The sequence below is a fragment of the Argopecten irradians genome, chromosome 3, assembly GCF_041381155.1.
Source record: "Argopecten irradians isolate NY chromosome 3, Ai_NY, whole genome shotgun sequence".
NCBI lineage: Eukaryota > Metazoa > Mollusca > Bivalvia > Pectinida > Pectinidae > Argopecten > Argopecten irradians.
In genome coordinates this window covers 38,282,607-38,310,306 of record NC_091136.1, presented here as the reverse complement: position 1 = coordinate 38,310,306, position 27,700 = coordinate 38,282,607, and the positions used below count along the sequence as shown (strand labels likewise).

The following is a 27,700-nucleotide window of genomic DNA, read 5'->3' as shown; positions in this document are numbered from 1 at the left end:
CAATGCCAAATGGCAGAGTGAAATACATGGTATATTGAGCCGAATAATTACAATATCAGCTCTTCAGTTTAAAAGTAAACGTCTACAAGACTAATTCTGAAAAACAGATTTCTGATTTATGAAAATGCTTAAACACACTATTGTCTTAAATCTCTTTTATGCATTTGACTGTAAATTTGAATTAATAAATTAAATATTACAAACCTTATAGAAGTTAAATACTAGATCTAATTCACAGACATTGTGGAAGTATTCATTTAAAACTTCTACAAAATTGTGAATAGCTTCTAGATACATTAAGTTGTTGTCACTGACGTCCACACATATGCAGAAGTATAAACCAGCATAGCGTCGGTACACAATCTTGAAATTCCGGAACTGGAAAAAAAAGAGGATTAAATGTGTAATGACCATCTTCACATCAGTTACTAATGTTAAAACTGTAACAGCAGGTACAGCAAACATGTTATTCTATTCAAATTGCTGTTATTTTGAAATAATGAAATCATTTACCTTTAATTATTTCCTTAATATATATATTGGCACAAATTTAGATTTTCTAAATATTGCTAGCTAAAGATTTAAAAAAACGCATGCAACATCAAATTATTATCTTTTTGTTTGTATATCTCAATTTACAGAAACAAAACTAAATTAAGGAAGACAAGAGGCCCATGGGCCTTAGCGGTCACCTGAGTAAGAATATATAATGAAACAAATAATGAAACAAATTAAAGACATATAAACACTATATGCTGGGCCTTGAAGTTGGTCAGTGATTTATAAATTTGACTCTTTAGACTATGAAGAGTATTTGCTTCAATCAAACCTGTGAACTAGAGCTTAGAGGTATTTTTTGAAATTTTAATCATTTTGACCTTTTTGGTCCTGCCCCTCTGGTCCCCCAAGGGGTCATCGAGGACAGATATGAATGTTAAAATGCTATATCTTAGGCTAAATATTCTTATCAAGTTTGACTTATTTCCTACAAAGATTGGGCAAATAATGTTCACAAATATATTTTTCCTATATAAACTAAAGTAAACTTGACCCCTCCCCAGGGGGTAACGTGGGACCCCAAGGTCATATAATTCACAATTTTTATAAAACACCTTAAGACCTTTCCATCTATAATTATTTGATTCTACTATATCTAGAATTTTAGAAGATTTTTGAAGTTTTAGCCTATTTGACCCTATTTTTGCCCCGCCCTCTGCCCCCAGGGGGTCAGCCAGGACCAATGTGGATATGATATTAAAATGATATCTCAGGCTAATAATTCTAACCAAGTTTGACTCATTTCCAATGAAAATTGAGAAAAAAAATGCTCATTAATGTGTTTTTCCTATATAAACTATAGTAAACTTGACCCCATCCCCAAGGGGAAACAGGAGACCCCAGGGTCATGTAATTTACAATTTTTGTAAAGGACCTTAAGACCTTTCTATTTATGAAAAGTATTTGATTCTACCATTTCCAGAATTTCAGAAGAAGATTTTTGAAGTTTTAGCCTATTTGACCCTTTTTTAGCCCCACCCCTCTGCCCCCTGGGGGTCGGCCAGGACCAATGTGGAAATGATATTAAAATGCTATCTCAGGCTAATAATTCTAACCAAGTTTGACTCGTTTCCAATGAAAATTGAGCAAAACATTCTCATAAATGTGTTTTCCCTATATAAACTTTAGTAAACTTGACCCCCTCCCCAGGGGGAAACGTGAGACCCCAGGGTCATATAATTCACAATTTTTGTAAAGGACCTTAAGACCTTTCTATTTATGAAAAGTATTTGATTCTACCATTTCCAGAATTTCAGAAGAAGATTTTTGAAGTTTTAGCCTATTTGACCATTTTTTAGCCCCACCCCTCTGCCCCCAGGGGGTCGGCCAGGACCAATGTGGATATGATATTAAAATGCTATCTCAGGCTAATAATTCTAACCAAGTTTGACTCGTTTCCAATGAAAATTGAGCAAAACATTCTCATAAATGTATTTTCCCTATATAAACTATAGTAAACTTGACCCCCTCCCCAGGGGGAAACGTGAGACCCCAGGGTCATATAATTCACAATTTTTGTAAAGGACCTTAAGACCTTTCTATCTATGAAGAGTATTTGATTCTACCACATCTGTGAGTAGAGAAGAAGATTTTTGAAATTTTACTCAATTTTACCCCTTTTGGCCCCTCCCACAGCCCCCTGGGGGGTGGGGACCATATAATTCACAATTTTTATTGGCCTTATGCCTAAGAAGGTTTGTGCAAAATTTCATTGAAATTGCTTCAGCAGTTTTGGAGAAGAAGTCAAAAATGTAAATTGTTTACGGACATACGACGGACGACGCACACCGCACGACGCACGACGCACGACGGACGACGACGGACAAAAGGCGATTAGAATAGGTCACTTGAGACTTCGTCTCAGGTGACCTAAAAAGGTTTTCTCTGCATAAAAAACTGCAATATCACATGACATTTACCTCTACAAAGTTTGTGTGTTTTGCATCTCTTACAGTAACCACAGCATGAACTTCTTCAATAAGTTTCTGTTTCTCATCGTCATCAAAATGCATGTACCACTTGGCAAGGCGAGTTTTGCCTGCCCTGTTCTGTATCAGTATAAACTTGATCTGAAAGTCAATAACAGTTAGAAATTACTTGGCTTGAATATTTCCTGCTTACAAAATGAATATTTCCAACGCATGGTAGGGTATCAACTAAGATACCACAAAAACCCAAATTAGCTTCCCACAGCTTCCTTATTATTATGGGAAAACAGTCCCAAACAAGCATTTAAAAATAAACATAATACCATTCTTCTCTTTATATTTCATTTCAGCATATTTTATTGACATGATGTTACAGTCAAAATGATTGAATAACAGGCAAAGCCTGTATAAATTGTTTCATTTTGTGGATAATAGGTTACAATATTTTGAAATGAATAATTATATATATAATAACAAAACATAGAAAAGTTAAAAGATGCCCCATCGCCGACAGAGCATAAATGGCATTTATCATTTGAACAATAATTGGTGTTTAATCGTATATGTATATGTATAGCTAATTAACACAAAAAAATATATAAAATAATTTATTTTGCTTTTGGTGCATGCGCAATCAGTATTTCATTCCATATAGGATATAGTGACAAGGATTTTTTTCGGGATGCAATTAATTTTTTTTAATATTTTTAACTTAAAGTAAAATTAGAAGCTCAAAATCTTCAATGGTGGTAATGGTGTAAAGTAAGTAACTTTTGTAACTGAAGAAAAATACCTAATCGTTTGCTCCAGTTTTTAATAGTGAAAAAATACTATTTGTCAGCGGTGGAGCATCTTTAACTAATTAGGTTATAAATATATACATATTACATAAATACATATTCACACACACACCATTACACACACATACATTACAAACTTATAGATGTAATGATTTTAAACTAAGATACATATGTATATGAAATAAATACATAAGAAATATAACATTTTAATAGGAATGATAAACAGTAAGGTGGTTTGACCAAATGTCCTTGTGCATTATAACCATCCTATCTCATAATGTCTGAAATTAAATGTGTATAATTTTATATATATTTTACTAATAACATGTTTATTGAATATTGATTAATAAGTAATTATTATAGTAAAATTTAAAGAATCACAAACTAATTAATTGAAAATTGATTTATTAACACACAAACAGTAGCATTATTGTTCAACTGAGTTCCATCTGAATCAAAGATTATACTATATTTGTAAGTTAATCCTACGGTCAGTACAATTGTTTTAACTTTCCAATGAATGAATATCATTCAGCATTTGTCTATTTATACAGTACTAACATCATAATTTTTACATCCATATAGAAATGTATCAATACTATAATATGATAATGTGTATTATTGTATCTGTAGATGTTTTGGAATAAGTCATTGCGAATATTTATGTAGAGGGGACTTTCAAGACAATAATGGGAAACTGTCTCACATGAATCAGAGCAACTACATGATATGATGGGTTATCAGTTAGATGATCATGGTACCCCGTTGTAAATAAGATTTTAAATCAGTACAACTATTTTTAAGATGAGTAATTATGACCTTTGCCCTCCTTTCCCCTTCAGTTTTAGGATTATTATCAAAAGGTATTAGAATATCTTGTAAATACTGAGGGGATATATTGTACATTAATTTGTGAAGTTTCTAGTATAGCAGACCCCGGAAGTTTAGAAACATAATAATCAGTGCGCATGTCAGAGGTTGCTACGGGTCATGTAAACATGTCGCCATTTTTAATCACCGCTTCGAAGAGCCAACGGGGGTTCGGGGGTGAAACCCCCGAGAAAAGAAAAAAAAAACACCTCAATTTTACATCTTGAACTCATCTTAACTGTTTTTGTAGCATTTGAAATATTTAAAAACAATTCTAGGAGGTTTGAAAGGAATTTTGGCCTCAGTGTAATCTTCGATAATGTTTGGACCATGGCCAGCACATGTGAACACTGAGTTGCTGTCTTTTCCACGCCAAATTTGCCTCTTTTGAGCAATATTTACAGTCTACAATGTTTTCCGCATGATCCCTAGTTAAAAACTTTGTTGAAAACTTCAGTTTTTAACCGAAAAAGGACACGGTAAGCTCAAATTTTAACATTTTTTTTGCATATAAAAACCGGACCCATATTTTTAATTTTTGACGCCGCATAAAAATGCCGTCACACAGTCTCTATATATACATGGTACTTATAATGTCGCCGTCAACAATAATTCTCGTGATATTTCTGCGGAAAGTTTAATGGGATCAACATTTATCACAGGACCGGACAGTTCTGTAATTTTTTAACAGTTTGCTATACTATATATATATTGACAAAACGTCAAACTCCTGTGGTAATTTACACATCCAATAACTCTAGCAGTGAAGTCTGGCAGGTGCTTTCTGCCGGTTGGTTGTTAGCGATAAAATTCAAAGTTTCCGAAGGTATCGCAATACTTCACATACTTAACCAAATATTACACACCAAAAAGAGAATGGAACTGTCGCTGCATTCATGATAAAAAGCCTTGAAATTGCTTACCATTTTTCTATTTTCTTTTCGGTCGATTACCGGAACTAGGAACCCTCCCCTTTCGGCACATGCGTAAACGACATATCCGGATTTTGACAAATCGTCTTGGTCATTGCAGTGCTTGAGGGGAATAGTTCTCAGCACGTCGTTGATAAGGTAGTATTTAACGTAGAAAATACCAAAACAACGCGCACAGAACACATGTTGGTTAAAAAGACACATTTGACTTATTGAGACTGTCAACATGGAAGACCGAATGCATGATGTCAGGACAAGAGTTACACTTAAAGAACATGGCATAGAAAATGTAAACATTGCTTTTCTATATTTCCCCTAAAATAACTACATAAAATCTCAACAGGGAGACAGTATCACCCTTACCAAAAATCCAATTCGGTATTTCGTACAAATAACCACTGTTACATCAGTTGCCAGTTCATAATTGAAAACAAAAATAGCTTCAACTTTGTTTATTTGTTGATAATTGCCAGCAGTAGGTTATGTCTTTGCTACGGACGACAGTGTGTTGATGAGGCATACAGGTTGGGCACAACCTAATCCAATAATATTAGATCTCGATATTGAGAAACTTCTGATGTGCAATATCGAGATCTAATGCCCGAACCCTATAAGAGTCTTCGCAAGTTCCGCCCTCGAAGTAGAGCGGAACTTTGACGCTTAATTACCAAGTGAAAAACTTACCAGAATGTCAAAAAACATGTATATAGCGTGAATCAGTAGTTATCCATGAACACATCCTGGTATAAGAATAGGTATGACATAACATTAATCCGCGGAATAATCACACATTTAAGAGCTGACCCATAGCATCGCTGTATAATCTACAAATGTAGGTTAATTCCTATTCAAATTTTCGTCACTTCCGGTTTATCAAATTATAGTACGGTGTATCAAATGGAAAGATAATATTAATAGTGGTAACCAAGTTTGTTTGTATGCACGGAAACAAGTATTTTTTATTAGTTCTGATTGATTCTGTAAATTTTTTAAATGAATTGATGCATTTTAGTCGAAATACTGCAAAATATTTCATAGATAATGATACTTTTACTTTCCATCACCATTCCGTAATTTGTAACAACCGAGTAAAAATGGCGACCGGGTAGACTTACAAATAGTGGTGGGGGTATAGAAATGTCTAAATTCGGTATAACAGTGCAATAGTGACATTTTGAATTTTTGATTTAACATGATTTGGGATAATTCTTTCAGGATATAAAAGGTTAGTGTAAACACAACTTGAAATTTTGAATTTATATCGAGCCTATTTCTGCGCCGTGTGAATCCTGCCTCGATTGTTAGAGGTTAGACACGACGTAATGATCAAAAGTGTCTCGTCGTGCTATACCTCTAACATTGTTGGAGTAGGCACAACCCTTCATATGGGTAACAGTGACCCATTTGAGTAACAGTTATCTGTTTGCAGTAATCAATAAGTTACCAAATTGAGTAATTATGTGAAAAGAAAACGCATAATGTTGTTTTAAAAATTATTAACAAAAAAGGGCGTCATAATTTTTAGAATGACTTACAACTGATCAAAGACTGTATGTTTCTGTGGGTGAAATATCAAATTCTGTTGTCTAACTTTGTTGTAAGATGACAATTTAGGTGCTCTCCATTGACTTCAGTGTATAGCTATCAGGGAAATTCAGTGCAAATGTCGTGGTTGAATGAGTTTAACCTGTGTTCTATTTTTAGCACCATAGTAAGCAATGGAGGTGGTTTATTTTGTGACTTTTACCAAAATTGAGACAATGAAGTTTGTCCCATTTTGATTAATAATGTACTATGTTATGTTAGCAATGGTGCCATGTCAAAATTATTACGCCCTTTTTTGATAAAAAAGTTTAAAACAACTTCATGCATTTTTCTTACACAAAATTCCTCATTTGGGTAACTTATTGATTACTCAAACAGGTAACTGTTACTCAAATGGGTAACTGTTACTCAAATGGGTAACTGTTACCCATATGCAGGGTTGTGCCCAACCTGATTAAGTCGTTGTAATTTTTTCCAAATATCGGATAAATTTTGTTGTTCAGTTTTAAATTCAATTCAATAATATGATTTTTTAAAACTCTGTTTCTAACTACATAGGTAAATAGCACTGATTACCCTGGAGCATATGAGGGATACGATGATACCTGGAGCCAAAGGAAATTTGAAAAGGTATTAATTAAATAGAAATTTTAATTACAACAACAGAAGGGGATAAAATGTAGTGGCCAGACTGTTACTCAAATGGGTAACTGTTACCCATATGCAGGGTTGTGCCCAACCTGATTAAGTCGTTGTAATTTTTTCCAAATATCGGACTACTACAAATGGTTACCCAAAATGGCGGCCATTACGATTGCAAAAGTTTGTGACATCCATGCAAATACATGATTAGGCCATCTTTAACATTAAAAACGATGAGTAAATCATTCACAGTTGTAATCCGATCTATTTGTTTTGTTGTAATGCCACTAGCTGTAAGTCATAAAAATTTAAAAGGCCCAGCTGATTGTTTTCTAGGCGGGCCGATAGGCTGCTTGACTATCCAAATTACGTAACTCTTAATACACAAGACGTGAGCGTGCAAGTGACACCACAAGCCAAGGTGGAAATACGCCATAAGGCTGCTAATTTAGGGCCAGGTAATGGGTGTTGTCTAGGCGGTTCAGGGAGTGGTTACCTGCTCGTGCTACAATTAACCAAGGCATGTTACACTAACTGTGGTAACGCAAATAAAACTCAGAGGGGTTTATAGAAATACGGTGAAATTTAGACTCTCCGGCCTGCCCGTGAGACAATCAAAAGGCTTTTAAAAATACGGGATGAATTGTTCATCAGCGCCGGGAGGTATGGCATGTATGTGGTGCTCAAGAACGCGGGCACCTCTGAATCTCTAGCCAGATGTTCTATCAATTGAGTTACTTGGTCGACAATGGCTCAGAGATGCCTATGGCATATTTAAAGACCTCGATCATAGGTACCTATAAACTCCTCTGTAGCCGGCCCCAGGCCCATGTTGAGAAAGTAGGAGGGATAAAGTCTAGAATAGAGGTTGTAACCTAAATCTTGACTTTAAACAACCAACAATCAAACGTACCTATGCTTCGACGACAGTTAATACATAGCAGATGTTTAACCCAGTCCAGTCCCTCTACACTTCTCCCTTTCTCAAAGTCTTCAGCCTTGAAGACACATAAACTCCTTATACCACCACTGTTGGTAATTTGCTGGGTGCCCATCAGGAGAGGAGAAAATGTAGCAGCTGGAATAGAACTAGAACCCTGGACCTCCGAACACTAACTAGATCCTCTATTGAATGAACGACCTAATTTAAAATGTTTGACCCAATCCAGTCCTGCTACATTAACTATGTTTTCGTCTATTTGAAAAATATTCATTAGCATTAATGGTAAGAATTCAAACGTATGTGTGAACATTCCTATAAACTTCTATATACACAACGTTACTTTTAACTTTTCTTTTAAGGTTATATTGTCAGATGATAAGTTCTTGTTCTTATGATGCAGAATTTCCGAGTGGATGTAGTGAAGATGGGAGATGATGAACTTGAATTTGATATGGTGGGCATTGATGCTGCTATTGCCAATGGATTTCGCAGAATTCTTTTGTCTGAGGTAAGAAAACAAACGGAAATCATATTGTTTCTCCAACATTGATTGTCTGAGTTATCATTCTTATATCCATCACAATATCTAAAATAATAGTCACATTTCATGAAAAGATATGATAATATTTTAAAGCAGTACCAGATACCAAGGGGGGAGGGGGTAATAATTTTTTGAGATGGTCTTATCAAAACTCTGTCGTTTGGATGACCTCATGTAGAGATTCATGAAAAGAAGTACTGATATGGTCAGTACTTCTCTTCATTTATACAATACAGTTAAATGTAGTTTAGTTGGACATCAATGAATATGGGTTAGTTTAGCCTTACTGTCTCATTATAGTATTGGGCTTGTACACTCTATTCCACTGAGGAATGCTGGTTCTGAGGAAGGATCTGACTCATTTATGTGTTTGTGTTGATCTCTTGAAGCAAAAAACTTAACTTTAAACTTGTTGATCTAAATTACATGCATCAAGCCTTCTTTATGATGTTCATAAGGTTGTCATCATCCTGGATACTCCCAGGGTTACTATAAATGACATTATATAGACATTAGCTACTACCTGATTACCCTATTTCAACTCGGGCCTTTCTAAAATGACAAAGCCAAGAACAACCGTGATTAAGTGATTGTGTCAATGTATTTATACCCAAATTGTTGGTATGTTTGTTAACCTTAAAGGTACCGACCATGGCTATAGAGAAGGTATACATCTACAATAACACATCAATCATACAGGATGAGGTTTTATCTCACAGACTCGGACTCATTCCCATCAAGGCAGACCCACGGCTGTTTGAGTATCGCTCTGATGGTAAGATTTACCTGCATTTGTTTTTCCTGTAACCTTTGTATTTAAACGAAATTCATTCCAAGTTATAGTAAGTAAAAAGACCCAACATACATGATTTAATGCTCCTTACCTGAATACCTATCAAAATTTCTGTGTATGCTTAGACACATATAGTTCTCTGGTTGTGTGATAAGATTTCATTGTAGTTGTGACATGGGTTAGGTCAACTGTGTTGACTGTTCTGATACTTATCATCAACAGGTGATACAGAAGGAACGGCAGAAGACACAATCGAGTTTCAACTCAAGGTCAAATGTACCAAAAATAGTCACGCCAAGGACACAACTGACCCCGATGAACTGTACAAAGACCACAAAGGTATTAAATGTGGTATTTAGAACATCTTAATCCACATCATGAGTTATATTAGAGTTTAAGTGTGTGGTTTTGGTTACATAAGTTAAACTGAAATCATTGTATTCTAACAATTTGTTATTCAGTAGTTTTAATCAATTAAAATAATTCACTGGTTTTTTTCCATAGATATTTTAAGTTTTATGTTAAAAAAAAATTTTTTTAGATAAATATATTGTGTTATTTTAAGTTTTGCAACCTCAGCTCCAGACATACAATGTAAAGATTTCTTTATATCTTTTTTTTGTTAGTGACAACAAAACATTTCAAATGGATTCCTGTTGGAAAGCAAGCCGAAATAGTAAGTTTTTCTTGGGTGAAATTATCCTTATTTTAGAATGGAGCATCCATGATATTCCATGGATTACTATCACTGTTGTTATATATCCACCCTTAAACTATATCATAACAAAGCTAAAGGCTCTGTGTGCACAACAGATGAAATAGGTAGTATTGTACTGTGATGTACATCAAAAGATTTTGATAATGGTACAATCTATGGCTTTGAAGTTAATCCTCGCATCTGTAAATCTTTAAAGAAAGTCTTTTTTGGGCTGTGATTGATCAGTTTATTTCTCCTGAAATTCCTTTAGGAAACAGGAGCAGAAGAATTAGTATCTTTCTTCAGTTGCAAAAGTTACTTACTTTAAACCATTTCCAGCATTGAAACATTTTAGTTTATTTTTTTAATTCAAGACAAAAATATCAAAAATAATTTATTGCATTCCGAAAAAAATTCCATGGAACTATGCCCTATGTAGAATTAAGTACAAATTATGAACGCACCAAAAGCGAAATAAATTATATCATATACAAACACGATTATACACCAGTTATTGTTCAAATGATGGGTATTGTTTGACAGGTTGACACATTCCCTTTCACTCTTGTATTCTGTCTAGACAACAGGGTCCACATGCTAGAAAACATCAAAAGATTTTCGCGGGGAAACTCGCTATAGTCCGTTTCAAAGATTGCGGCAGTTCCCTTTGAAGTGACAACTGTTTAGCTGCAAGCTTTTGGGCTCTGTTTCAAATAACTTTAGAAATAATGAACTTAATATGAGCGCCCCTATCAGCAGTTACCCGCACCCTGTGCCCTCTTTAGGTCAAATACGGTAGGATATAGTGCCATGGAATTTTTTCGGGATGCAATTAATTATTTTTAATATTTTTATCTTCAAGTAAAATTTGAAGCTCAAACCTTTCAATGGTGGTAATGGTGTTAAGTAAGTAACTTTTGTAACTGAAGAAAAATATCAATTCATCTGCTCCTGTTTTTGATAGAGGAAAAATACTGTTTGTCAGCTGTGGAGCATCTTTAAATGTAGTAAACATGAAAATAAAGTTCCAGTTATTGGTACCTATTTATATAGAGCTTTTGATTTTGGCATTATGACCAAAACATTGAAACTTACACTATGCTAATGAGTATTGCAAGGTAACATTAAAGTCATTGGGGCATCACTTTATGATTCCTTTTACTTTCAGTTCAAAGAAGGCGATATAAGGCCAGTGAATGATGACATCCTGATAGCAAAGTTGCGACCAGGACAGGTAGGTCTAAATATAGTTACACAGGTAGATAATATATAAACTAGGCATGTGTTGATACACACAAACATTAATCTAGGAGCCTCTAGCAAGACACAAAATATTGATAGAATTTTGATCAAGAACTTTGGACATGTCTTAAAGCTTAGGGCATCAATGGTATAAAGCTTACAGCATATGGAAGCTTAATAATATTAAGTTGTATATAATGACTTTGTAAAGGTATGATTCAATTTTAATAAATTATATTTTACAGGAACTGGATTTAAAACTACAGTGTGTAAAAGGTCTAGGGAAAGATCATGCCAAATTTTCTCCTGTTGGTAAGTTGTGAGTTATAATTATAAGTTCTATTCTGATATGAATATTCTTGTTATTCTTGAAATCACTGATACCAGAAAGTTCACAAGGTAGAAAAAAAAATTAATAAGTATTCTGGATATGGGTCATTGAAAAAGCCCTTGCTATTTCTTATAGAAAGTTATCTTTATCTATAGCACTATCATGTGAGAGTTGTAGACTATTGAAGGTCTAATGTGATTTATACTGTTTTACTCTAGCCACAGCATCCTACAGACTGCTGCCAGAAATCACCCTACTACAGCCAGTTGTCAATCATTTGGCAGAAAAACTGAAGAAATGTTTCTCCCCAGGAGTCATAGAAATTAAAAATGTCCATGGTGAGTATCACTTACCTAAAAGAAGTCATGGGTAAAAATATTAAACTTGCATAGACTTTGTGAATTTTATGTAATGGTGGCTAAAATTACCTCTATTGAGAAAGAAATTACAGGTATACAAAATTGGTTACTTAATTATCTAAATTTAGTTCATGGATGATTTAACTTGATTACAGGTGAGAACAAAGCCTATGTAAAGTCTGCCCGACATGACACCTGTAGCAGGGAGGTGTTCAGACATGACGATCTGAAGGACCTTGTTAAATTATCACGAGTGAGAGACCACTTCATCTGTAAGTTGTTTTATCTGTACATGTGTTACTGTAGTGATGAGTTTATACCTGTAAAATGTCTTAATTTATAGAAGTGTTGATTAATTCTTTTTTGAAACAATTACATTAAAAAAAAAATTAATATATCAATCAATACCAAGTGCCAGTATATTAGTATAATACTTTCATTTCATTTAACAACCAATAAATTATACTGATTTAAATTACCAAAATTTTTTATCTAAGCATGCTGTGTCTAAAGGAATTTGAAATAAACATTGTTAATAAGGGAGGTAACTGGTGGTTGTTTATCGATAAAGTCTATAATGAAGAGTTATCTCCCTTATGACACGTCTCCTCTCCTGTCCACAGTTTCTGTGGAGTCCACCGGAGTCCTTCCACCAGATATCCTAGTGACGGAAGCTGTACGAGTGTTGATGGGCAAGTGTCGGACATTTCTAACAGAGCTTACAGAGGCGCCAGGAGCAACGTAACTAATACTGCTATAACGTTATATATATGTGCAATTAAAGGTTAAAATCAATCTGGTAGTGCAGTATGTCATTGAAAGCATAACCAAGCCTTATTCACATCTCAAAAAGGACTATATTTCGTAAAAGATGTAATTGTATCTGAATCAATACATAAAAACAGATGTGAATTCATTGTTCTGCTACACAAGCTTAAATATTTTAGTACATTTTTGTTATTTTTACAGCCTGCAGTCATTACCCAATAAGAAAATATATTTCTAAATTGCTAAACCAGTGATACCAAACTTCAATTGTCAAATGCCAAGGTGTCTGCCATCTTGAATCTTGATCAGTCCCAAATTCCAATATACATGACTAGGCACCAAGTGAAACCTACATATGAAATTTGAGAGCGATCCCTTCTGTATTTTCTGAGAAACAATGATAACAAGCTTCCATTGTCAAATTCCAAGATGGCTGCATGTCGACCATCTTGTTTTTTTAGGATGTAATTTGAGAAAAATCCCTTGAGTCTGCCATCTTGAATCTGGAGACACAGCACAAACATACTGCAGGCTCCCAAAACACATACAAGCACCATGGGCAATATAATTAATAATTGGAAGTCGTCCAAATATGGCTTTGAATTATATAGCAGCAATTTTGTGTCTCAAAAGACTTTTAGACAAGCATAGTAAGCCGGGTAGGTATATTCGCTCTATTAATTATAGGACAGATAGCATGGTCAACTAACCAATCAAACAAGAAACAGAAACTTTTAGATACACATGCACAGGACCGTTCGCACAAGAAATGTACACTGCCCATGCAAATAACAGGCGATGTATACATGTGTTGGGTACGAAATAAACATAAACGGTTGAACGACACAGGTCTTTAAACATAAAAGGCCCACTTCCCTTCCGTGGGCAAAATTTTAAGGTTTCTTAAAAACATTAATAACATCAGAATATACATATTGATGGCCTACGCTGAGGTAACAACACCAAACATACGCAAGATTTCCTGCATAGGAGTGATGGTCAACTACCGGGCGGTATTTAGGACGATGGCGGGAAACACAATTAAATTGTATTAACAGTAATACTTTTGCGACTCCACAAAATTATCAATCTCGTTTTCAATTCCCATTTTTAGGTCATCTGACACGAAGGGTCAGGATGACCTATTGTCATCATGCACCGTCCGTCGTCGTGCGCCGTCCGCCGTGCATAAACTTTTCATTCAAACAACTTCTTCTCAATAACCGAAAGGCCCAGGGTACTGATATTTGGCCTGTAGCATGCTGGGATGAAGGGCTATCAAGTTTGTTCAAATGAATGACCTTGACTTTCATTTAAGGTCCTTGACTTTCATTTAAGGTCACAGGGGTCAAATAGGCTAAAATCTTTAAAAGACTTCTTGAGAATAACTAGGAGGCCTATAAACCTGATATTGGGCCCGTGTCATGCTGGGATGAAGAGTTACCAAGTTTGTTCAAATCAATGACCTTGAACTTCATCCAAGGTCACAGGGGTCAAATAGGCTAAAATCTTGAAACAAATTTTTTGTGAATAACTAAGAGGCCTAGAGACCTGAGATTGGGCCTGTGACATGCTGGGATGAAGGGCTACCATATTGGTTTTTTTTTTAAAATGACCTTGATCTTCATTCAAGATCTCAAGGGTCAAAATGGCTAAAATCATTAAATGACTATGATGTATTGTGCCAATAGTCAGATGACCGTAAAGGCCCATGGGCCTCTTGTAAAAATTAAAAGCCGTTCCAGAAAGGTAGTGGGCTTTAATAAATACATGTAACTCAAAATTTGTTTTTTATCGATACTTATTTATAGGTACATGTACGTGAAGTTGGAAAGTTGATTTAAATTGAAGTGGGAGGCAACTCGTATATTTTGGGTATCTAATTCGATAGCAACGAATATAAAGGCGTATGTTTTACAGGAAAACCGTCTTGATAACACAGAAAGAAAGATCCAGCATCATGTTATTAGTAGCCAGAAGGTATAATAAACATCGGCTATTGTCTAATATCTTACCCGGAGACGGGTGTAAGTTAGACGGAAACAAAAGATATAAATTGTATTGGACACAACTAATGGCCTGACTGCCATACAAAGACGATACTAAATCAGAAGAAAAAATATAATATCAGTTATCGATTTTACCAGTGTTCCCAAGTCGTGTGATATGATCTTAATGTATGTAACACTATTGCTATTTATTGTAGAAGATAGCCATACGGGTTAGTTTTCCCATTTTTGTCGCGGTTTTCTTGATGCTTGTTATGAAAGATTTACACCCCTGAAGAGTTATGGACCGGGGATTATGTCTGGGGTATCTAGGTATATATCGTAGCTAATTGGCAGAGTTGATACATAATTGATGATTATTGACTGTAAAAACGAGAAATGACATTGCCGAGACATTATTTATAAGGACCGGGCCCACAGATAAATATCGGAACTGTAAAACACATCCAAATCAATGTTAAATCATTTTTCGATCAGACAATAAAATTGCCCAAATATCGAAAAATAGTTGTCGGCAGTAAATCAGCGACAATAATTAGGATTGACGTTATTGGTACACGGAACAACAGGGTGACATGTGATGCTGGGAAATATTCGATCTGTTACGGCTGTTTACGTCATCTGACCTGATCTGGCTTAGGTAATAAGTGTGTTGTCGTTTGTCTTTAATACTACAATAGTCAGATTTACAAATAAATATCCCAAATAGTCCAACGTTACCAAACGAAAAGGTACTGAGTGGACATCAGGCAACAAAATTAAGCCAAAGGTGAACGCGAGCGTAGGAGACCCCATTGGGAATGGCCACACACTTTGGCGTCAAAGGGACAGAGAAGGCAACCGACAGTCATCTGAAGAAGAGATCATCTACGTAGGAGGCACAACAGCTCGGCTAGACCGTAAACCTACGAGACACCAATAGCTGTTGGAAGAGAAATCAGGAGGTTATCAGAAGGATTGTTAGCCCAAACTAAAAGCGCAAGGCGAAACTACTTACCACTAGTACGTCAAGTGAATTGTGACCAGGATTATAAAATAAAAACGAAAATGAACATGATGGAAGAAACAACAACAAGCCAGAAAGATGTAACTGGAATAAACTATATGGATTAAGATGTTTCTTAAAGTTGTATGGTCTATAACTTTCGCTCTTTTGGTCATATATTTTTCTCCGTCTATCTGAGGTTTAAACTTTCTAATTTTACCACTTTTTATAAAGTTGCAGCACTGGAAGTATCTTTAATTATAAAAGTAAAAAATCTTTTTAACGTGTACACGTAAAAAATAGGCTCGAAAGAAGCCGAATCATTCCGAACTCTTCCGAACATCGTCGCGACAATCTCGAAGTAAAACGAGAGTTGTGAAACCAAGAGAAAATATCAACAATTTTTCATAAACAAAACATGTGGTCGACCTCATCAGACTCTATCTACAAAGAAAATAATGCTCGCACATTACAATATTTGATACACACAACATTTTACGGTAATGTGTAAATTGGATGTTTCAAATACTCAATCTGTGGATATATACCAGCATGATTTGCTTATATACGCCAGAAGGAAAACGTAAACAAACACATGTGTGCCTACGCTAGTTACCTGGCTCACCACGTGCAGGTCGTGTCGAACGTCAGTCACGTGATACGATTAGGAATCCGACAAAACCCGAAGTCACTGAACATGACGGTGATTGAAGGCGCTTTATTCAAAACCAGGAATATATGATTCCTAGATTTCGGTTCTCTTATAGGCCGACATATGCTTTTGGGGAGCTAAATCATCAAGTTATATGTCAATGTTTAAATATCAAATGTTTAAGTTACATATCGTTACAGTGAAATTAGCAGCAATACAACTTTAACGTGACAAATGTTCCTGTGTTTCAAAATTTGTACACACTAAACAAGATTGACGCGCAATGAAAATTCACAAATTAATGGTTTTGCGTATTTCTATTAAAAAACATCCATGTCATAATATAACTAAAGCTTTTAAAATGCGGTTTCTTGGTCCATGTAAACCTAATTTGATATCAGAAACGGTGATATTTATACAAACATGCATATATTTAAGTCGTTTATTTCGTATGCCACAGGCACATGCATTAAAAGTTGTTTTCAGAATGTAATACATGTATAACAAATGACTTGGTGATATTCACTGTAGTATTACCAAGACAGTTGTCAGATTATCTTTTTATAACGCAAGTACATTTGTACCCGTGTTACATAACAGCTTAAAGCTCAACAGTAAGTGCTCTCAAAATATTTATCCCTGGAAATGAACAATTTAGCAGTATGTTACACAGAATATATATATTGTGTATAAACTTCGGTGTAATGGGATTTTCGGAGACGCCGACTAATAATACAACATAAAAGGTGTATCAATACATAAGACGCATTACGTACAAACAGGCGTGTAGATACCTTAGGGATTATGTTGTTACACATGATCACATCGAAACCATTAAAGTACGAGCCTCGGGTAATCAATGGCCATACATTTTAGGATATGTCGCTAATCTTTGAATAATCTGACAAGAATGGAAGATAAAATGTTTTATTTACGTCGTTTCCACTGATTTTCATTCCTACATTGCCAACAAATTGTTGACAACCCCACAGGTTACTTATAGATCTGAGTGTTGGCGACGCCTGATATTAGAAGGGGACTTGTAACCCGTGACAAACGTCCTGGTGATGAAGCCGTTCATCGGCTGCTGATGCTGCGGATATGGCGCTAAACTAATGCTGGTTTATAGGTGGTGTGTGATGTGAGAGACCATAAAAGGCTGTCATTAAGACAGAAGTAAAACATGGCGCTAATAGAGCGACAGAAACATCGAGGTACTCCACAATCGGGCCTACCATCTCCCTGTGTTACACGTTTTATGTACTTCCGGTATCGTACATACATCTTCATGGATAGACATGTTGTTTTTCCATAATAATTGCCAGTTCTTATTCATAGCTTCGTTGATGACTATTTGTACAGTTGTGAAGCACCTTAAAGACTAATGGACGCAAAAATGCAATGTGCTTTAAGACAAATCAATGTCAAGCTAAATCAACTGGTATACAGCGCTTACCGTGCATATACAGCTAACAGACACGACAAAACATTAGAAAGAAGAAAAACTAAATGAAATAAAGTTTTAAATCTTTGCTCATTATTGTTGTCGGGGCCTTAAAAACACAGGTAAGTTATCAATCAACACTTAAGTCAATTGGTATACATGTCATGTAAACAAAATATCAAAAATGTCAATGAATATCGTGAAAGATCTTTATTGCATAAAATCTTATTCTGGCAGCAGATTGCGACCATAACCGCCAAATCGCTACTTATCAGCCTAGCATCCGCTTCCGATACAAGTGGACTTCATCCACCATATGCACAATGTGCATTAGACTACTATAGTACCTGCAATTTCTTCGTGTATTCAATTTACCAGTGATATTTATGCAGATTACAATCTATGCAAGCGCAAAAAATCACACCGCATTTCAGTTATAAAACAGTGTATAGGTGCCGACTCGGTTAATTATACTTCACATTATGCACAACATACAAATGTATTTTACATGTTTCAATATTATAACTTTTGATACTGAAGTACTTGGAATCCATAGGTTGTTAAGACGTTATCTAGGAGTTTCTACCGTCTACCATCAAGGTTTTAGTCAATGCATTCCGGAAAGTTTAAGATGCACATTCATTGTAAAGGCAAAGGAAAATATTTTTCAGACGAAGATTTATTTTTCAAACAGTTAGTTATACAAATCCAACAAACCTATAGTTACACATACAAATACAAAATATACCGGGTGTTTCCTATTACAAAACATGAGTGTCTCTAAAGCTGACGGCGAGCGATAGTCTTCTACATGCATGTCTATCGTCTTTGTGTAATAAGCTTCAATTCCGAAGGAACTGACATTGTCGCCTGAATCAAGCACCTTGATGACGAGAATTGTGGTACACACCATTGTTCTACAAACGTCGAATACCATAACTGTTCACGTGTATGTGCTTAATGCTCAGGATTCAGAATCGCACATACTCTTCTTAACTTGGGCTTGGTGAAATAGTCAAACCTATTCTTGTCCTGCTACAATGGGGAGATCTTAAGAATTTTGAAATGCTTCGGTTTTCTTGTTTGTATACAATCTGTACTTACATACATTAACATGGATTCCAAACGCTTTCCTTATCTCCAAATAAGACACTCATGTGACGTCATATTAGATGTCTATTTCTATCTAAAGTGGCATTTTGACAACACTGTTAATTCTTTTATGTCGTAAACTTTTTTTAATGCTCAATTCCGTCGAAGAAATTCATTTTTTTATTTAAAGATTGGAATCATGACAATGTGAACGATTTGAAATCACTTTAAACGTTTTAGAAAACGACACTTCTGACATACATAGTCCAGTCTAAACTATCCCAAGTTCTGAACATGCTATTGCTTACAGAAATGCTTCCGTTTCTAATTCCAGTTGCAGATTTCGAGCACTGTATATCTAAAAAGTATAAACAAGAACAGAATATGGCATGTTTATTACAAGTCTGTCGCACTTAACAAAAATCAGCGGTTGTCATTTCATTGGAAATCATCCATTTTGTTTACAATAACCCGACAACTGTTACGTTCTTCAAGCAACAACGAGGCCTTGTTCTACAAAGCATGCCTTCCTCTTAGAGCTGACCTTTCAACTCCAACCCCAATTGAACTCAGTTGTGAATAATAATTACTGCCATATTGAAATCAACATTTAAGCGTCTCTTTTTGCTTTTTAATTATTCTTCCAGTGTCGCAGATTGGTGTATTTGGAGAGCTATGCACTTTCTGAATTGTTATTTTCTATATAGTAATTAAGAGGTTATATATATATCGCATCATAAATAGTATGCAGTTTGTCAAATGAAATTGCACAGGAACCGGAGTATTGACTTCTAAGCTTATCAGATATCTTATAGAGCTAGATTATTTTATCAAAATGATGCACCCCAGCGTATTACATTGACTTGTGTCATTTGAATCGCTCTCTAGTGCCCAAGCAACCTATTCGAAAAGAAATGCTGCAGATGCTCTAAATGCACTTATATAAAAAAAAATTAACCTCTTCTCATGCCCCTACGGTACATTGGAATGGAATTCTCATGTAGCGTACGTATTTTCCTAGTCTACATTTAAGATGTTAAGTTACTGTTGCTACAAATGCTCAAGTGTTGCTGAGTGGGAAGTATTGTAATACTAATAGAACCCCGCATTTAAAGTGTAAAACAACCAGACATTTCGTTTACCTTTGATTTTATAAGAAAAAAGGAAGAAAACCCAAAATGGGTCTACTTTTAAAACACTCTAATCAGGCCGACTTATTTTCATTTTTAAAACATGTGTTACATTTGTTTTTCAATTATAGTTTTCGTTTTTCTCTACGTGCAGAGAGAAAGCGTGTATATGCATACTTTTGAATCTGTCGTTTTGTATTTATCTTGATAGGTTACCTACCGGTGGTAAAAATCACAGAACATACCCCACACAAGTTAAACACACTCATAAATATATTTATCTTACTTTTTTTCCGGTAATTATTTTGGCACGAAAATTAGTTTAAAAATAAAGTTTTTATATAATTGCAGTGTAACCCTTTATACGGAGTATTTTATACAGATATATGTCTACATGGGGCCATTTCTGTATAAAGAGCACCTGTCGATATATATATAAGGAGAACCTTCTATAAATGACATCCCTATATAATATATGCCTCTCCACAGAGGATAACTCTATATAAAAGATACCTGTCTGCTTATAACACTCTATCTTGTCTATAAAGGCCATTTGGTGACATTTTCTATAAATGACCTATGTATGAATAGCATCTATATTAAAAGAACAATTTCTCATTCGCTTTGATATTCTTTATTACAGATAATGATACACTATCATCGGCAACCATTGAAATGTCTCTTTGACTGATAGACCTGTTAAATATCTCCTTTAGAACATCTTGAATGCCCATGTCTGGTGTCAGAGTAATATCAGTATATTAATATTAGTTTTGTGTAATTAAAAATCTGAGATTCTTATCAAGATCCATCATACTTCCTTCGCTATCTAAAATGTGTTAAACACCATCTTCTGATTTTATGCTACTTTAAACCTGTTTTCTACACAAAACCTTTGTTGAAATTATGAAAAAAATCTTTTTGGGATTTAGAAGATATTTGTGGGAAGCTCACAACATTGGTATGCTGTTATATCACGCAGTTAACAACACTTTTTAAAACACTAATCCTTCGTTTCCACTTTTCAGGCGAAGAAAGGGTGTGTTTGTTTCTAAAGTGCCGATTTAATTGAGATTTCTGCAGAAGGTGCATGTTTCTCAGAGCTGGGATATAACACATGTGTATTGGAGGTCACGACAATAGCACTACGCTACTTCGTCCAAACTATAATTTGAGATACAAATGGTTGTTCCACCTGCTGTGGGGTTTTAAGTTTAAAAGTTTCCAGGCAAAACATCTTTCATTTTGATCACAACACTCATCCCCTGGTCTAAAATGTTATACTTAAGTTAATATTTCTGAAGTGTTATGTCTCGACTATGTAACATCGCAAATTGGATCTGGAAATTCTATTCCGGAATTGGCTAACGTTTTCAAAGAGTCGAAGGTATTAATTTAGCTTACCGACTATCTCCGATTCTATCCCAAGTGGTGTGCTGACTTTAAAGTAACACTAGACATGTGATGCACGTTATAAACGTTGTTGGAATCTTGCAACAAAAATTTCATGCAACTGAAAAAAAATATTTCCAGAAAAATAAGCATCCTCTTTATGTACAAACACACTCACTATCAACTCCTTCGGTCTAAACAAATGGGTTCAATCAGTCTGGCCAACTCTAAAACCATCATTTCCGGTATAAATAATCAATTAGCGTAAATATAATCAACACTTCCGGTTCATTGTTATGAATACTACCTATGGAATCAACCCTTGAATCGATTCTTCCGGTTCACTTTTACAGTGACGGTTTTTTTGCGGATAATACCTGGAATAATACTTCCGGTCAACTGTTAAGAACTATTTTTTTCTTTCTATGGATCTGTAACTTACATTATTGTTTTCGACAGCCAATACCATTCACATCATTACTTTCGACACGCACTCAAAATTTGACCAATTTATTTCCAATTTTTTTGAAAGTGAACATCAATACTTCCAAATTTCCGAATGGACCTTTTCACTGAATCTACATTTTCGGCCTTGGCGGTCTCATCAGTAATAACACAGTATGCGTATTCAAAGATCGTTCAACCAAAAATGGTCAACAGGAAAAGTGAAGTTGGGATGACCCCGTGGGTTAAGTATTTCATTTCGGGTCTTGTTAGTGATTTAGGTGTTAGATTCATCATATTATTGTGTTGTATTCTAACATTCTTCCAGTATTTGTTTGAATGTTTGTTAATTTCCTACTTCTGAAGTCCAAAAACTACGACTTTTCAAATTATGATACAGTGAGTGCACGTGTATTATCTTTACTGCTTCAACAAAAGCAACATTACCTCTCTGACGTATCGAACATTGGTGTAATGTCCGTGAATTAAGTTTTGTTTTCAATTTCAATCTCTTTTAATCACGAATAACGAACGTTGAGTTTCTGCGATTAACTTCGCACGGAACCCAACATCATCGCGTAATGCAGCGAAAATGCATATTGATGTGGCTTAGATAATGGTAGAAATTGGACGCGTATCATTCTAGGCACCATATAGATGTCTGGATAATCAGACACATTTCAAACAGCTTATTCAAGTGTCGTAGTCGGTATAATAAAATCTTATCGCTGGCTGGTAACGTTCCGGGTTTCCTCTTTATCTGGCATATTACATAAACTGGTCGATGACGTTGATATAATTATACAAGATACATTCTCCTATACAATCACAGATACACTATTGTCTCATCTTTTCCAGACAAAAACATATTTGCAGAATATCTCGATAAAATTTGTTATCCATTTCATTCCAAAGTAATTTCCTATAATTTGGCATTACATTGTTTATGAGGCACGCCAAAATTAGTGCTTAGTAACTGATAAACAGACCGAGACGAAGTTTATCTATCATATTACATAATGCAAAGTTTATCGCTTATATTAAACTTTGAGGGAAATCTTCAAACAAAGTTAACACTGTGCGTCAAACATTAAAAAAAAACCTTTGTGTTCTGCAGGTAGGGCACGTGAGAATTGTACCCATTGCTCATATTCCATGATCATAAAATGATGACTCTGTTTGGTAGCTTTTTCCTATATGACTTCTCCTTTGACAACACCTCACTTTTGTCCTTAACTTGAGCGTTCGCCCCTGTGAAGAAGATTCGATTTCCTGGCAGAGACACATCAAAGGCTATGAAAATGTGAGCTTTTGCTCTTGCTCGTTTTGTTTTTGTAAGTATAATGTGACTATGCGGGGTGCGCTGTTCTGTGTCCTTTGACAGCATACAACAACACCTCTGTATCCTAAACTACAGGAATCCTCCTATAGATGGCAATAACAGTCAGAATGTTGAACAGTATCAAGTCAAACGAAAACAATTTATGTCCTATTTACATCAATTGCCATTTCATGACGTTACATTAAAAACAACAATCACAGGTCCTAGGATATAACGCCGTCCTAAGGACAATGCCTTTTGTGTTTGTCCCACGTGGACTGTCGAATCAGTAATACATTAAGTATGTCGAACACGAAGTGTCTCATCACATAATATGATTGGATACATTCTTCGTGAGAGTCGAAACCAACTTGTTAGTATAGTATCCACCTACTGAGATGATCAAGAAATAGATAAACCATGTTATCACCACAATCACATTCCAACGTCTAATTCGAACATATTTGACTGGAAGACTGTTTAATTCGGGGTATTTTGTTGATTTCGACCAATTTTTATATTACATATCAACTATTATCAAATCATCTTTAATCGAATACTCTGATATCTCGACGTGTAACCATCGTCACGCTGACCTCGAGTTAATGAGATTCTATGACATTGTCTTCTTCTTTTGTAGACTGCTGCTTCAGATGTTGGAAAATGTCTTTTTTGGGGGTGACATTCGTCCCTTGATCAATTAAAATTAACACAACTAAGATAAACTCGTGCAAGTGGTAAGTCGTTATCGAAGTTCAAACTAAAAAAGTGAAAATTTAATGTGGAATTATTGAGAAATTGATGTGTGTAATGATACAATCCCACTAACGTAACGATCTGTTTTAACAATAACCAGACGTCTGTGTTTACGTTCAAATGTTACGGACCTTGTATAGAAGCCACGATGCCTCTTTAACTGCTAATCATTAGAAGGGTTTTACAGGTATACACATTAAAGTTTATGTACGTTTTTCAGCGGTCCACTTTGAACCATTGACATTATGGCATATGTAACCAATTTAGATGCTGCAATTTTATCTCGTGGTTATCCAAGGGTGTAGTCGACTCTACTCTGCCGAGTGATTGGAAAGGCTCAGCTTGGAAAACGCAAGTCATGTTCGAGTAGAAGCTTCAATACGACATCGCACTCGAAACGTTCGACGAAAGTACGAAATTAGTTTGTAATTCTTACACCCTTCTCACTTTCAATGCGAAGGTACGTTGCTGTTGTCCATCATATTTCTTGGCAATCGTAGAAACTGTTAATTTCGAACCGTGTGCGTAATAGAAATTTTGACCAAATGTGCGTTCGAATGGGTATCTTCTGAAGGAGATATACGACCGGATTGGTCGAAACTTGTTGGTATAAAAAGAGTGTAAACGCTCAAAATTTGAATTATTAGATTAAAAGTAAAACTTCGTGTAGATCAATTTAACAAACTTATCGACTAATTTTTAATAGGAAGTTAAACCAGCAAACCAACCAATCCTGAGAAGCCAAATATTATTTCATTTACCGCCACGGCCTACGCAGGCCTTTGTAAAAATAGCTGCCTTCATACATTCAGAACTAATATGTCATCATAAGCTATAATGTACGAAACCACCACTTCAAATTCGCAATGTATTTATACCGTCATCTTTTATCGTGTACGAAACTACCACTTAAAATTCACTTTGTATTTATATAGCCATTTATCATACAGTTAATCATTAGTGAACATCATCTCTGAGGAGACAGGGCGCGCTACCCTACACGTGCCGAGCAGACGGTGTGTGGTATACACTGGTTAGACTCGGACCAACCTCGTCTGTATTAAACCACATACAAATCCAACAACAGCTGTAAGTCCTCCAAATCTCAATCTGATAGGGTCAATCCGTTCAATATTGCTAGATGAGCGGGGGTGGTGACTACATTTCATTAGACTATGTTTGTGTTCCAACGCAGGCGGCAAGACTAATTTTCCATTATTACTTATATAAAGGGTGATGGAACATATACAAAAAAAGATGATTGCATTGCATGTCAGATTTGATTAAATCCATTCATAGAATCATAAAGTAGCAATAGTCGAAAAGTTTCAATATTTTTACATTCTCAAAAAGAATTTTAAACACAGCATACACAATGAAACAAAATGTTCTTGTAAAGCAACTAGTACATCTATCAATCAATATTTTTGCACTTTGTAAAGCAGTTGTTTTTAATCTAAAACACAGACTCCTTGGTAGCTTTCGGAGTTCAATACTAACGGAAGTGAAAACAATATCATATGTAACAATACAAGATGTGTTAACTCTCTATCAACAGATTTGCGTGGAGAAGTCTCACGGTAAGTTCAATCCAAGTCATTTAATGTGTTAGTATTAATACCATGATTCTGCTGAGAGTTCCTCGTAACTTACTTCAATTGATATCATTCACATAACGTATTTTTCTGTGTTGTTGACATTTCCTGTACGGTTGCAATGGATGACAGACAAATTGCGAAACGCTACATCGGATAGGTTTTTAAGGGTATGAATGTTTAATAAGGAGCTCAAATTAAAGGATGATCGATGTTGATGGAGGACATTATCACAGATTAAACTTAATCCCGATACCGAGTCTTACACAGATCGATCATGGGCGGCAACAGGAGGGCTCCATCATTTCTTTATTTGATCGTGTGTGATGTTCGCTTCCTGCATGAAACCCGATAGCAGTAATATGATTGATAGTATTTATAATCTGGAATTTCGCTCGACACATGAGGTACGGCGATTTGATAAACAATTATATTAATACATCCCTCGGGAGTTCATATCTGAAATCTGTGAGATGGCATTTGTTAAAATGATATACATGTGAAATTACTTAAATTATTGCCTTCCATTTTCCTTGATTTTTAGTGTTTTGTTAACGTGGATATATTTTGTGAATCAAAAAATTAATATCTTATCTAAAAAAAACACCAATAAAACAAAACAAAAAAAACAAAAAAACAAAAAACAAAAGCAAAAACAAAACAAACAAACAAACAAAAAACAATGAAAACATAGTGTGGCGAGAGCCTGGTTGGATCCACAGCATATTCGTGGTGTGTCAAACTGATATAGCGGAATCTCTGTCTTTTTATAACGCTATCTCACTGTACTGCACTACGAAAAACGATGAAAAGCACACCTGTCATATCATACGGACGACAGACAAACCAGTAATCCCATTATCGTTATCCTAAACGTTTTACAACAACAGAAATGTGCATTTAATTCGTCATATACTAGTATGGAGTCGCTAAGTTATGTTTGTAGAACAACCCAAAAGTACACGAAGCCTTTTTTCAGTGTGGTATTTTTCCTTTCTCTAACCAGCACTTTTGTGATAAATGTTATAAAATAACACGAGTTGCCATATGTAGGATGATAGATTCGATTGTCCAAAGTACATAAAACTTTAGCGAACATGTACACGTGTGCGAAAAAATTACGAAATATGTTACGCATAACATGTGAACATTACATTACATAGCGCTTTTGTCAGTGCCAAGCTGGCATTTGGAAATGACAAGATAAATGTTCCGTGCATAATCTGGACACAAAGAAGTCCTATGTGATATTGTGTAACTGATTTATATCGGACATACGAATATCTCGGTACCAAATTTGTCAGAGGATTGCTGAAGTAACAAACTACCTCCCTTTCACCAGAACAGATTTTCATCATTTCAGATTAGTTAAGACATTTGTTTAAGAACACGACACGGGGCGCATCTCAAATCACAAAATAGGATATTGGTTTAATTATACAATATTAAGTTCATACTAATTAACGACATCGTATGGTATTGTATCAGCAATTGCTTTTCTAACATTTGGCACATGTAATCAAGATTCATAGGGAAGACAATCCAAATTAATTGAAACGTTTACGTTTAAGTGGTAGCCTAACGTAGCACTTCCGTTAATTTTACCAAATGAATGCTTTCCTCGTTACGCCATTTAGATGTGCTAATAATATGTATGTTTTTTAGTGACGCTTTCAAAATCAAGAGCTCATAGATAGGTTTGCTTACAGTATACTTTATATAACAAAATATCCACAAGTACTTTTTTTCGTAGAACGAAGACTACAAAATCGGAATCGAAGCAATTGGTGTTGGCCTAATGAAGATAATCCGTGAACAGAACCCACGAAAATTTTGACACAAGAAATATTTCATGTTATAGACTATTTGAAATATTAAAAATAATGTAATCCTATAATATCATGACCACGAGAGTGGCTTCACTCAAGGTA

General features: G+C 35.2%; 1 protein-coding gene and 1 long non-coding RNA gene across 2 annotated transcripts; both read left to right on the top strand.

The window, feature by feature from the left end:
* The first annotated feature begins 5,197 nt into the window (after positions 1-5,197).
* On the top strand, positions 5,198-12,976 carry LOC138318489 (DNA-directed RNA polymerases I and III subunit RPAC1-like). The gene is made up of 11 exons (XM_069260894.1): positions 5,198-5,377; positions 7,192-7,263; positions 8,619-8,726; positions 9,402-9,534; positions 9,775-9,891; positions 10,179-10,228; positions 11,418-11,483; positions 11,737-11,803; positions 12,041-12,160; positions 12,337-12,453; positions 12,805-12,976. Exons 1-11 carry the CDS (start codon positions 5,315-5,317, stop codon positions 12,924-12,926), a joined length of 1,035 nt encoding a protein of 344 aa, XP_069116995.1. The 5' UTR covers positions 5,198-5,314; the 3' UTR covers positions 12,927-12,976.
* A 4,642-nt stretch (positions 12,977-17,618) lies between these two features.
* On the top strand, positions 17,619-26,313 carry LOC138320040 (uncharacterized). The gene is made up of 3 exons (XR_011208074.1): positions 17,619-18,161; positions 24,059-24,155; positions 24,395-26,313. It is a non-coding gene; the product is annotated as an uncharacterized lncRNA (long non-coding RNA).
* Positions 26,314-27,700: the final 1,387 nt, after the last annotated feature.